Below are 14,286 nucleotides of genomic sequence, written 5' to 3'. Positions count from 1 at the left end.
TCTGTGTTGGTTATGTGTGTGTTCCTGGGTCTGTGCTGGTTATGTGTATGTGTTCCCAGGTCTGTGTTGGTTATGTGTGTGTCCCTGGGTCTGTGCTGGTTATGTGTCTGTTCCCAGGTCTTTACTGGTCATGTGTCTATTCCCAGGTCTGTGCTGGTTGTGTGTGTGTTCCCCTATCTCTGATGGTTGTGTGCGTTCCCAGGTCTGTGTTGGCTGTGTGTGTGTTCCTGGTTGCATGGGTGCCTCCTGTATCTGTGTTTGTGCAAGTTGTTCTTTGCTGTGCTCTTTGCACTATCAAAATCTTAATACCTTTTTAAAAGTCCTCTACTCAGCCTTCTTTTCTCAAATTGAGAGTTGGGAGTTGGTCGCTCTGGGAGTTTGGAATGGATGTCGCTGGGTGAGACTGGGTGACTGGAGGAAGCATTGCTTGGTGCACTGGGCATGGAGTTGGTTTAAAGCTCTTTCTGATCTCACCGCAGAGAACGGCACAACAGGTGGAATTGGAAATCACCAACAAATTTTCTGCGATGACGGAAGCGATTGAGGAGGCCCTGAAAGTGGTGATTCGTTTAATTGGGCGGGAACAGCAAACAGTCCTGAACCAGGGGACCTGCATCAGGACTCAGCTGGAGCAGAGATGTAGAGAGCTGCGCGAAAAGAAACTGCAGTTGGAGATTCTAGCCAATAAGAGCGACAATTTCAAATTTGTGCAGGTAAAATCGTTCATCACCATTCACTAATGTACAACCCAATGGTCACACACTTAGTTCATTAGCATTACATTTTAACAATGTTATCAGCAATACCATAAACATACTCTCATCTAAATCCCAACGAGATGTGCTGCTGGTGTAATAATGTTCAATACAGCACAGGAACAGGCCCTATGGCCCACCAAGCCTGCGCCAATTCCTAGTCCTTATTTAGAACCATTACTTAATGCCCATGTGCAGTTTCTATCCCCCTGTTTGCCTCCCATTCATGTGTCTATCAAGATACGCCTTAAATGTTACTAACGTACCTGCTTCCACCAACTTCACTGGCAGCCTCTAGTTTCCATACACCAGGGAAAAGACCTTTACTATTCATCTTATCCACGCCCCTCATGATTTTATAAGGCGAGAGGAAAAAGATTTGCAAAGGGTATGAGGGGCAACTTTTTTACATGGTTTGTGTGTGGAATGAACTTCCGGAGGAAGTGGTGGATGTGGGTACGGTTACGGTGTTTAAAAGACATTTGGATTAGTACATGAATAGGAAATATTTGGAGGGATATGGGCCAGGAGCAGGCAGGTGGGACTAGTTTAGTTTGAGATTATGGTCAGCATGGACTGGTCGGACCGAAGGGTCAGTTGCTGTGCTGTATGACTCTGTGACCCTGTGGTGTACTCCTGCCCCTGTTTCTATGTTAGTGTCTTCACTTTCCTTATCAGCCGCCCGAGTGTCGGTCCTGGGATTGGTACCTTGGTCCTGTACCATTAATCTCGGTTTTATGGTGTGCGACAATGACTGCTGGGAACTTTGCTGAGGCCCCCTACCCCATGTAGAGGCAGCAGAGAGATTATTATTTGTTGCTGATTTGACCCCAGATCCAAGATCCTTGGGGTGAACACACTGTCCAACCCTGTAACACCCCCTGTAACATTTAGCGGCCTGTATGCAATGAGTAACGCAGTCAATTCTGAGTCAGAAGGTTGTGTGTTAAAATTTTCACAACTTAGACTTTAATGCATAAATCCTTTCTGTCGTTCCATTACAACACTAAGAACATTGTTGGCACTGTCCTTCAAATGACATGTTAAACTGAAGGCCCATCTCCCTGCATTATTTTGCAGTGGGTAACTCATCTCCAAAGTCTATTCACCATCAGGAAAGTTTTGGAGGGATATGGGCCAGGGGCAGACAGGTGGGACTAGTTTAATTTGAGATTATATTTGGCTGGAACTGGTTCGATCGAAGGGTGTGTTTCCGTGCTGTATGATTCTGTGACTCTAAGTCAGGAGTGTGATGGAATACTCCCTACTTGCCTGGATGAGTGCAGCTCCAATGGCACTCAAGAAGCTTGATACCATCCAAACTAGATGGCCCATTTGATTGGCACCACATCCACAGACATTCAGGTAGGAGCAGTTTATACTGTCGAATAGAATCATAGACTCATACAGCATCGAAACGTGCCCTTGGCCTATCTAGAAGATGAATCATAGAATCCCTACAGTGTGGAAACAGGCCCTTCGGCCCAACAAGTCCACACCGAACCTCAGAGCATCCCACTCAGACCCATCCCCCTATAACTCACCTAATCTACACATCCCTGAACACTACGGGGCAATTTAGCATGGACAATCCACCCTAACCTGCACATCTTTGGACTGTGGGAGGAAACCGGAGCACCCGGAGGAAACCCACACAGACACGGGGAGAACGTGCAAACTCCACACAGACAGTCACCCGAGGGTGGAATCGAACCCGGGTCCCTGCTGCTGTGAGGTAGCAGTGCTAACCACTGAGCCACTGTGCTGCCCCAAAGGCAAACAATCAGGGTCCATCTGAGATTTGAACCCAGGACCTTTCGCATATCTAACCTGTGGAATCCCCAAAGCGAGAATCATGCCCCTAAAACAACGAGCCATTGCCACAAGCTTGTTTTATGCATAGGAACACCATCACCCCAAGTTTCCCTCCAAGACACACACCACTTGGAAATATAACGCCGATCCTTCAGTGTCTCTGGGTCAAAATCCTGGAATTCCCTCCCTAAGGGCATTGTGGGTCAACCTACAGCAGGTGGACTGCAACGGTTGACAAGAAAATAGCTCTGCACCATGTTCTCCAGGATATTTAAGGCTGCATGGTGGCTCAGGGGTTAGCACTGCTGTTTCACAGCGCCAGGGACCCGGGTTTGATCTCACCCTCGGGCAACTGTCTGTGCGGAGTTTGCACATTCTCCCCGTGTCTGCGCGGGTTTCCTCCCATAGTCCAAAGAGGTGCAGGCTCGGTGGATTGGCCATGGGAAATTTCCCATAGTGTTCAGGGATGTGGAGCTTAGGTGGGTTATTGGAGGATGGGTCGTTGTAGACTTGTTGGGCCGAAGGGCCTGTTTCTACACTATAGGGATTCTATGAGGGGAAAAAAATAATTAGGGACAGGTGATGAATGCTGGTCTAGCCAGTGAAACTGATGTGCTGTGAACCAATAAAACCAATTAAATGATTTAAGAGTAGGGGACTTCTCTCTGATGTCCTGGCCAATATTTATCACTCCAACAATATCACAAATCAATTACTTGGTCATTTTCATATTGCTGTTTGTTGGGTGGCTGTGCACAAATTGACTGCCTTCATTGACTTTTAGGATGTTCTGTGGTCATGAAAAGTGCTATATGAATGCAAGTTCTTCATTCTTCCAGTTCTGTGCTTCCTTTCAGGAGTCCCTTTGTTTCAGCTCCTCCTCTCAGGTCTCTGACGTCCCGAAGTTAAAGTCTGACCTACGTTTCAAACTGGCACGTGCCAGCGAAGCTGCCACTGAACTTTCTGCCCAGGTGAAGGAGTGCCTACGTCGAGCTATGAAACGCAAACTGAAGAGCACAGAGGTCAGAGGTCAGTGGATCCCAGAACAGGTCTGTTTAAAGGGACACATTCGGAGGGTTTGAATCTCCCCACCTCCCCCTCCCACTTCCTCCATGCTCCCAGATCACGAAATGTTGGTGAAATGGGGGTGTTACATTCAGTAGATTGGCATGGAGGAGACAACAATGACATACAGCAAAAGATAACAACGAATCTGCCCCTTATTTATCATACAATACACGAACCTCCAAGACCATGTAATCTCTGGAATGGATGAAACACTCTTTTAGTAACTAAGGCCTATTTGAGGTAAAACCAGACTGGGAAATTTGTCTTTGAACCAATTGAAGCTGAGCTGGGAGATTATTCTGGGATGTGATAGTTTGATGTAGCTACTTTCTTTTGTATGAGGGATTTCTGGCCAGGGTTGACTGTAACAAATTTTCTGCTCACCCATTGCTGTGGGACAACATTGGCCACAAGGCAATGGTGCAGTGGTGCAGGTCATGTGATGACATCCCCAAAATGTACCAATCACAGTTGAATCCCACCATGGCAGATGGTGGAATTTAAATTCAATAAAAAAAATCTGGAATTAAGAATCTAATGATGACCGTGAATCCATTGTCGATTGTTGGGGAAAAAACCCATCTGGTTCACTAATGCCCTTTAGGGAAGGAAACTGCCATCCTTACCTGGTCTGGCCTACATGTGACCCCAGACCCACAGCAATGTGGTTGACTCTGAACTGCCCTCTGGGCAATTAGGGATGGGCAATAAATGCTGGCCTAGCCAGCAACACCCTCATCCCATTAATGAATAAAAAAAAAACCTTCTTCTGCCTGTTTTGAAACCATCCAGATCTTGTTTGTGGATTTTCCTCAGCAATAATTCTAAGTTAGCAGTTTCCGGCAATTTCTCCTTTGCTCCAGGACTCCAGTGTACTCTTAATTAACCGTATCAATCCTATTTAATGTCTTCTACACTTCTATGGACTCGGCTCCATCTTACCCCCTTGCAAGGATGAAGTGTCCTGGTTGTTTCAGCATTTCCTCATAAATCAATCCATTAAGAGTTGGAGGGGACAGCCCTCTTGACTTTTCTCCTCTTTCTTCAGTCACATGATGATTCCTGAAGAAGGGTCTAGGCCCAAAATGTCAGCTTTCCTGCTCCTCTGATGCTGCTTGGCCTGCTGTGTTCATCCAGCTCTACACCTTGTTATCTCAGATTCTCCAGCATCTGCAGTTCCTACTATCTCAGAGCCTACTTGTACTCATACATTACCTTTCACGGGTTTTGGAATGTTACAAAGGACGTCACAGCCAATTAAATACTTGTAAAATGTAGGTCTAGAAATTCAATGACACTGGGCTTGATTTACAGATGCAAAATGGCTGCTGGAGTATCCAATTTGGCGGATGGTGGGGGCACACGTGTTCTGTGAGGGAGGTGAGTCATCATCCAGTCTTGGCGTCAAAACAGGAAGTAGTAGGGTTGTCATTGTTGATTGGTACATTTTGGGGTGTCATCACATGAGCTCCTATCTCCATCTGCCCTAGCTTCCGCCACTGCCCCACCTGACATGACCAGCCTTGTGGGAAATACTGTCCCACGGCAATGGGTGAGCAGAAAATTTGTTCTAAGATTGTCATGGGGGAGGTGATGGCCTAGTGGTATTATCACTGGACTATTAATCCAGAGACCCAGGAATATTCCAGGGACGTGGGTTCGAAGGCAGATGGTGCAATTTGAATTCAACTTAAAAAAAAGGATTAAGAGTCTAATGATGACCACGAATCCATTGTTGATTGTTGCAAAAAGCCCATCTGGTTCACTAATGTCCCTTAGGAAAGGAAACTTCCATCCTTACCTGGTCTGGCCTACATGTGACTCCAGACCCACAGCAATGTGGTTGACTCTTAACTGCCCTCTGGGCAATTAGGGATGGGCAATAAATGCTGGCCTAGATGCCTCACCCTGTGAATGAATAATAAAAGAAAATATAGTGCCCCTTGTTAACACAGAACACAAGAGACTTCAAAGACAGTTTTAAAAAAATCTCAATCTTTTTATTGTCCCAACAACTTTTCCACCTGCCTGTAGCAGTGCCTCAAATTTTAGTTCCTGAAGAATCTAGGGCAGTACGTTGCAGAATGTTATTGTTGACAATTTTTCTGGTGAGCCTCAGAAACATTGACCAGGACAACAAGAGAACATTCCTGTTCCTACACACATCTATGTAACGTTTTATCCATGATGTGGAGGTGCCAGTGCTACAATGGTGTGGGACAAAGTCAGAAATCACACAACACCAAGTTACAGTCCAACAGGTTTATTTGAAATCACAAGCTTTCCGAGCGCTGCCCCTTCGTCAGGTAAAGTTAGAGGGAAGCACACAGGCACAGAATTTATGGGCAGTCAGATCAAAGGCAGAGAGATCAAAGGATCATATAAATGGTGTTGTGGAGTGCTGAATAATAAGTCTCTGCAGGTGATCAAAAGTGTCAGATGGTGTGAGTAAAGTGTCAACAGCTGAATAACAAGTGAAGGGATGACCTATAATCTGATTAAATGAGGCAGAGAGATAATTACAAAAAATATAAAAATGTGTGATGCTGGAGACAAGCTAAATGACTGGAAATAGCATGATGGGTATAAGAGTCACATGCTGAAGGTCTAACCAAAGTGATAAGTAATCCAAAACTGTACAAACTAATTAAGGTAGTGAGATCATAACAATTTACCCAGGTGATGGTGTCAAAACAGGACAGTGAGGAAGGTTTTACAGATATAGAGCAGTGTGGTGTTGTCACCTGTTTTGCAACATCAGCCCAAGATCTCCACTGAGGCTGTCTTCATGGGTATGGAACTTGACTATCAGTCTCTGCTCTGTGACTCTGTGTTGTTGTGTATCCTGAAGTCCGCCTTGGAGAACGCTTAGCCGAAGTTCAGAAGCTGAATGCCCTTCACCGCTGAAGTGCTCCCCCAGTGGGAGGTAACATACCTGTCTGGCGATTGGTGCATGGTGTCCATTCATCCATTGTCATAGCGCCTGCATGGTCTCACCAATATCTTTTATCTGCACTGGAGAGGGCAGGTGAGACCTTAGCTTACCCAGTGTCCTTTAGAACTGAGTATTACGATTGTGGATTGAGGTTTGAACAAGAGAGAGAGCTGCCACAGGCCCTGGATTAAGGATCCACAATGCACAAATAAGCTCCATCTTCCATCTCTTTTGTTATATACAGGCAGTGAGAAAACTGCTCGACTATCGGATGTGTCTCCACGAACCTCTCTGCTTCCCCCAGAAGCCAAGATTCGGAAAGAGCTTAGACGATGTGAGTACCTTTTACGGTTTGAACCAATCAGAGACCTTGTGCACCTCCTTCAGGACTGCCAGCTGCTGGCATAGATCCAGGAGATGGCTATCTCTCTGAAACTTTATCCTTTTAACGGGCTGGTCATTTAGGTTTGTGATCAGCGAATTGAAAGTTTTTTTTCAGTTTCCCGATGGGGAAAAGAAATGAATTTGAATTTCTGTAGCATCTTTCACAACTTCAGGGCATTCCATAAGTTTTTGCAGCTGTAGAGATTATAAGGAGGTCAGCCAAGTGGACATCCATTCTAAAAACTGAAAGAACTGCGGATGCTGTAAATCAGGAACAAGAACAGAAGTTGCTGGAAAAGCTCAGCAGGTCTGGCAGCAACTGTGAAGAAAAAATCAGAGTTGACGTTTCAGGTCCTGTAATGAGGAAGCGTCACTGGACTCGAAACATTAACTCTGATTTTTTCTTCACAGATGCTGCCAGGTCTGCTGAGCCTCTCCAGCAACTTTTGTTTTTGTTGCAAAGAAAAATACAGCATAGGAACAGGCCCTTCCATACTAAAACTGCCTTCACTTACAGGATCCATATCCCTCTATTCTCTCCCTATTCATGTATTCATCCAGGTGTTTACTGCATCCTGCTATTGTGTCTGCTTCCACCACCTCCTCTGGCAGCATGTTCCAGGCACTCACCACCCTTTGTATGAAAAACTTGCCTTGCGCATCACTTCTAAACTTCTCCCACCCATGCACCTCTCCCACACCCCAAACCTGTGTCCCCCTAGTAATTGACCCCTCCACCCTGGAGAAAAAGCCTCATACTTTCCACATTGTTCACAATCTTATAATCTTTTATCAGATTGCCCTGAACCTCCTGCGTTCCAGTGAAAACAAATCCAGTCTATCCAACCTTTCTTCATGCTGAAGTCCCCCATATATCAGGCAATCTCCTGGTCTGTAGTCCCTGCAAATGATTTCCCCCTTGTGATCTCCTATATACATACCCTTCTATATGCTGTTCAACTGTGAGGGATAAAGGATAGATGCCAAAAATGTCCATCTGATCAAGTGTTTGTGCTTGAAGGATTGAGAAACCTTGAAGCAAGCCAGAATTTTCCACAACACGAATACCATTTCTTTAAACTTCTTGGCTTCATGGTGGCTCCTGTTCTCTGAGGGGTTTGTCCTCCTCACACGTCTCATCCTGCAATTGTTTCCATTGCTGTCCAAAGCTATTGTCATCACATGAATCGGTTCACTAATAACAGTTCTTGTACTGTGGTGGTCCGCTAACCATTAGCATGGAAAAAAGTAAGCTTTCAAATGATTAGCTAGTTCATTCAGATCAGTTATCCTTACAGCCAAATACTGCAGGCTCCAGCTCATTACAGATCTTGCAACCATATGTTGAAAGGTGAGACACACCTTCCCCACCCACTCCTGTCGGGGTCACACTCAGCTCTCTGGAGGCAGTGGGAGGAGATTTCATGAGATACACAACAGCATGGATCTGTCTACTCATGGGATATGGAATCTTCTAGTCCCATTGTCTTCAGGGTGGAAGGATGGAGGATTGCTAAAGTTACCTCTATCCCACACTCTGTATTTCTAATTGGCCTGGTCTCTACTGTCTGAATGAAGAGATTTTTACTAAACCTTTAAGACAATGAAAAATGGTGGCGCAGTGGCCCAATGGTTACTGAGGCTGCCTCACAGCGCCAGGGACACGGGTTCGATTCCAGCCCCCGGTGACTGTCTGTGTGGAGTTTGCACATTCTCCCCATGTCTGCGTGGGTTTCCTCCAGGTGCTCCGGTTTCCTCTTACAGTCCAAAGGCGTGCAGGTTAGGATGGGATTGGCCGTGCTAAATTATCCAGGGGTGCACAGGCTTGGTGGATTAGCCATGGGAAATGTGGGGTTATGGGGTCGGATGTTCTTCAGAGGGTTGGTGCGGACTCAATGGGCTGAGTGGCCTGCTTCCGCAATGTAATGATTCTGTGAAAAGCCATATTTTTTGACGGCCCTTCTGGAGCCAAAACAACCATACACTGATGGAAATAAAGGAGTGTATCTCCCCACACAGGGAGTCCCTGTACCTCACTTTGGCTCTGTTCTGTCGTTACCTTTTGGAATAGTCTTTCAACTTCATAGCGATTCAGAAATCATGGGAACTCAAGCGACGCTTGTGGAGTTCTACCTGTTTCACTAAAGGTAGCCCTGCCCACGCAGAATCTCACCAGTGTGCCCAGCACACACTTGCCGTTGTCACAAGAATTTCCCAGGCCTGTGGTTTGATAATGTGGCAGCCAAGCATTGCTTTAGATTACAAGGGTGGTTTGATAATGTGGCAGCCAAGCATTGCTTTAGGTTACAAGGCCAGTAATACTGACAATTACCTTTCAGTTCAGCCACCATTGGATGGCGTTGCTGCTCCTCCACAGAACGCCTCCCCGGCTGGTTCCTCCAGGAGGCGCTGCAGGTAAACGTGCCATTTCTGTTTATTTCTTACTGCACATTCCTCTCAGTTAACTTTATTAAAAAAAACATCTAGAATGCGACTTAATGATTCTCTTTTCAATAATGTATCATCAGTGAAGTGTAGGGTTCATTGTTTCTCCAGCTATGCTCTCTCTGATGCAAGGTATCATGGATCTCCAGCTGTCCTGTCCCCATTCTGCTCATGTCCTTGAACCATGGACCTCACACCCTCACCTGTCCTGGGGCAACCTGCCCCTGGTGCCTTTTAACTTCAGTGGTTTCCCAGCCGTAAGGCGATGGGAAGAGTAGGTCGGGAATTATGGTTTTGAGGGATGTGAAAGGAAACCTTTGACCAGTTGTAGGGACAGAATAGGGAGGGACCGATTGTCCTTACCCCAGGAGTGTTTGATGGGGATGGAGTTGAGAGAACATCATTTTTATTTCAAAAGAGTTGAAGGAACTTTGTTTTGAGTATAACAGTGTCAAGGGACCTTTGAGTTCCAGAGTCGTGGAGAATTTACTTTTCTATTTAAAAAGAGTAGAGTAAGCTTTACTCTGGATTTGACCTGGTGCTGTCCCCGTCCCAGGAGTGTCTGAGGGAGACGGTTTCGAAGGGACTTGATTTTTCCCTTTTACCTTTTGTTTCAAAGAGTAGGGAGGGAGCGATAAGGGAGAGGAGAGAAAAGATAGGATAGGGAAGACAGAACATATGTGGTTCAGAGATAGTGTGAAAAGTACAATATGGTGAAGGCGATGAATGGCGAGAAGGGGAGGGGGAATTCAAGAGCATAAGAGAGAATGGCAAGGAGCTGTCAAGAGATACATGCTTCTTGCATCAGAAGCCAAAAATCTAAGGCAAATGCCATGTTACAATGCACACTGTCATACAACATCACAATATATCACATCATGTGCAGCATGGACATGGTCCGAAACCTCTCTCTAAGGAAAATGGAAGTAAACAAGAAAAAGAAAAGCAAAGAAGAGGAGAAGGAGCAATTGAAGGAGAACAGGTGGCAGACAGAAGGATCACTGAGAGGCACGGACCATCCTTTGTATAGAATTAGCAGTGAACCATATCACTGAGCTGCACCTATTGTGTCAGTCACACAGAAAATTCAATTGTCTCAAGTTTTCTAAAAACACTTTAAAATGATTTCTGACTTCAACTATATCTCTACAGAATCTGTTCCTCATCTTTTTTGGACAACTCTCTCTCCCAGTCTGTTTGCAGTAACTGGGGGAGTCTGTGTGTGTACATATTCTCCCTTTCTGCAAAGGACAGGGTCCTGTGTAATAGTATGTATGCAGCCTCCAGCATACACAAGTGTGCCATGCTGTATCTGACTGACAATCCTAAATCGTTTGTCTGTTAAATTCTTGGCAAACTCAGGACACTGTAGGATGTGCCTGTTACAGCTCAGCAGCCGTTTGCTGGCTCATTTCTCAGGACAATGCCTTGACCAAACACAGTCAACTTGCCTGGTTTAAAATTTAAACAAAGCCCGACAATTAACTGTCAGTGATCATCAAACGGTGCTTTCTCCAAGGCAACGTCTCTATCAGTCACTTACCAACCAGTCACCACTCTCCTCTCATACAGTATTAATGTTACTTTTCCCATAAAATTGGTATTTTTTTTGTGAACGCACAATTGTCCTGATGAGTGCAATTTGAAAAATCATGATAAAATGTGTTTTTTTTTCAGAAATACTCAAATAATTCCTAACAATAACAAAAATGAGGCTCAATTAAAATACCATCATATTTCTGTCTTTTAGACTCCTTGAAGCTGACTTTTGATCCAAACAGAATAAATGAATACTCCCACCTGGTCCAGTTGGGTACAGAGAGAATGTAACTAAAACTGAAGACTTGGCACAGTCAGGAGTAGCTGCTGACTTTGGAGAATTTCTGACCAATTGTGTATATAACGAGCTGTCACCACGACACATTTTACTGCAGGTATCACCTTCTCTGGAGCCTCTGTGCTGACCTGGGACTTAGATACAACTGTGTGAAGCAGAAAACCCAAAAGTGTATCTTTTACTTGAGGAGGAATGGTTTGGGGTGGGAGCTGAGGATTTGTCCTGGTGTGTGGTCATCAATCTCACCCACACCCAGTTTCCTCCTTGTGAATCAGTTGCATCATGTGCCCTTACTGTCCAAATGGCAGACTTAGGTGGAATCGAAGTTACCTGGTTAGGTATGTAACTGGACTGGGTTCTCTCCAAGTAGCACCTTGTCATTTTTACAGAGTGATGTGCACTATGGATAAAAATCACTCTATGCTGTGTTCTGACTCTTTGGTTCAGACACTTTTCTAAGGACTCAGCAGCTCAAGTAACAAGAGGTAGACTGGAACTTGTTAAAGCTACTCTCATTTCTCAGCTGTGTTCTTGTGCATGTATTCTGAAGGCATCTAGGTCAACCCACAATGGCCATTCTTCCCGTGTGTGTACCTGGACAACACATGCTGTTCAGCTATTTCACCATGGATGGCATCACACCAAACCTGGTAACAGCCAATACAAACAGTCATTCACTTTAAAAAAAGGTCACTATGCAACTTTGAGAAGCAGGTTCCCAGTCTGATCAACTTCACACTAAGGAATGATCCTTTAGCTGTGGTGTAGAGTACATTATGATTCTAGCATTAGAGCCTGCCCTTGGTCCATTCAGCCCATCAAGTCCACACTGACCCTCCAAAGAACATCCCACCCAGACCCACATCCCTACCCTATTCTTGTCACTCTGCATTTCCCAAGTCTAACACACCTAACCTAAACATCCCTGGACCCTATGGCCAATCCACATAACTTGCACATCTTTAGACTGTGCAAAGAAACCAGAACACCCTGAGGAAACCCATGCAGACACGGGGAAAATGTGCAAACCCCACACAGCCAGTCACCCATAGGTAGAATCAAACCCAGATCCCTGGTGCTGTGAGGCAGCAGTGCTGACCACTGAGCCACCGTGCTACCCCACCAGTGAAGCTCATCGTAAATTGAAGTCTTTGTTGTGAATCATTTGAGCGACCTACACCAGATGGACTACCATAGTTGCAGAAGCTTTCAAGGACAGCTATGGTTGAGTAATAAATCCTGGCCTTGCCAGTGACACACATATCCAGCAGTGATATGAAGTCTGCTGAGGCCTAACTCAGTGCTCTACTTAGAACAAGAGCAAAATCCTGCAGATGCTGGAAATCTGAAGCAAATACAGAATGCTGGAGAAACTCTACAGCATCTGTCGAGAGAGAATCTGGTGCGACGTTTCTTTACAACTTCTGAAACTCTCGACTTTCTCCAGCATTCTCTGTGTTTGTCCCAATGCTGTCCTTGATTTGTGACAGTGCCCACATGCTGTTTATTCTTCTGGTTATTTTATTTGAGGAGCCTACACTATTAATCAAAAGGGATGCTTGTGAGGGAGCCCGTACGCACATTGGGTGGAATTTAATGCCTTCCCTCGAGGCAAGGTTGGAGGTGGAGGCCATTTAATTGGGCTGGAGGGTGGAGATTGGGATGACACTGTCAGGATGGCTTTCCCACCGCAATGCCATTGGAGGCCCTTAGGTGATCAACTAATGATCATTTACAGGCTTTATCCCAGTGTCACTGGTATTCAACCATGATGTGTGTTTGCTTGCTGGCTTCCAGGGGAGATGGGTCATTGGCATGTATGCAGGGACCAGCGATTGGGAAGGTGGTTCCCATTGAGAGCTATGCCTCCCTCTTGACCCCACCCTCGCTCAACTAAGGCTTGTGCCCCTCATCGATTCCGGGCCTCTGGCGGGTTCATTGTCTGCACCATCGCTCCTGGTGGTACTGCCTTCAGTGGGGAACTGTTGGTCCCTTACTAGCTGGCAGTATTCAGAGAGGCAGGTGAAATTTTTGCCCTCCCACCTCTCCACCTCAGCTTGATCTATTGATGGCCACTTAAATGGCAGATCGTCCCTTAATAGAGTTTGCCTTCTCCATAGGAGATGCTACAGAGCATTCACCATCTGCCCAGCCAACAGTTGTGACCCCTATCACCTGCGTTATAAAGTCCACTCACTACGTGCAACTGTAACATTGTCTAATGTCAATCCATCGTAGGGATCATTGTGCTAATTTTCTATGTCATTCTGATCCTTCAGTTATCAGACGAGAGTGAGCACCCTTCCTGGGAATATCCCATTGACCGAAGTCAGCAATGGGGAGTGGGAGGGCAGAGGGGAACAGTGTCTACAATTCCCAGCTCAGAGTCTTGATGGACACAGCCTAAAAACAGGACCCACGCCTTTCACAAATTTTCCCTAGTCCTGTCAGTTACTGGAAAGGTAATTTCTGCAGTCTGCAGAGCCTCGAATGCTAATTTTTAAAAACTTATTGTATTCTCTTCCTGTTGTTCTATTGCATATATCGCATATTTTAGCATTTGCTACAGGTCTAAGAATTGCTACTTGAGGCTGCAACAGTTCCTGTTGTATTAAGCAGTCTGAACATATTAATTAAACCTCTCTTCCTACATTCCAATTATATAGGAGCTGTGTTATAATGGATGTTTATATCAAACAAGCTGCTGTTACATTCCTGTACAAATGAATGAGATTTAGATCAATAAAATCTATGTATATGATCCTTCATGTGTAATGTGATTTTGAAATTATATACCGAATGATTAGACCATACACAACTCCAAATGCTGACCCTAATATTGTCTCCAGGTGGGTTTTGTGCTCGCAATTTCAGGGATATTCACCTGTCACAGCAGAAAGACAGGCCCAAAACTTAACTGTCAGTAAATCTTAGCTTGAGATCAGATCATTTAAAGCTGGGAGACACCATTTTGTCCATCACTGAACCCCTTTACACTTTGAACAAAGCTCCATGGTATTTGTGGTCATTTGTAAGGAAAAAAAAAT

At 45.2% G+C, this 14,286-nt stretch overlaps 1 protein-coding gene across 2 annotated transcripts in view; it reads left to right on the top strand.

The window, feature by feature from the left end:
• The window catches only part of LOC109937738 (E3 ubiquitin/ISG15 ligase TRIM25-like), a 26,505-nt gene extending 12,505 nt beyond the window's left edge, over positions 1–14,000 (top strand). The window contains exons 3-8 of one of the 2 annotated variants that reach the window (XM_048610770.1): positions 480–713; positions 3,428–3,599; positions 4,953–5,018; positions 6,818–6,907; positions 9,297–9,372; positions 11,153–12,134. In XM_048610770.1, the coding sequence (XP_048466727.1) occupies positions 480–713; positions 3,428–3,599; positions 4,953–5,018; positions 6,818–6,907; positions 9,297–9,372; positions 11,153–11,174 (660 nt within the window). In that variant the 3' untranslated portion in view covers positions 11,175–12,134. Of the gene's footprint in view, positions 1–479; positions 714–3,427; positions 3,600–4,952; positions 5,019–6,817; positions 6,908–9,296; positions 9,373–11,152 lie in introns of both variants that reach the window. The other variant, XM_048610771.1, reaches the window with a different exon arrangement.
• Positions 14,001–14,286: the final 286 nt, after the last annotated feature.

The sequence above is a fragment of the Rhincodon typus genome, chromosome 23 (assembly GCF_021869965.1).
Source record: "Rhincodon typus isolate 14 chromosome 23, sRhiTyp1.1, whole genome shotgun sequence".
NCBI classification, from domain to species: Eukaryota; Metazoa; Chordata; class Chondrichthyes; order Orectolobiformes; family Rhincodontidae; genus Rhincodon; species Rhincodon typus.
This window is presented reverse-complemented; position numbering and strand designations above follow the sequence as displayed.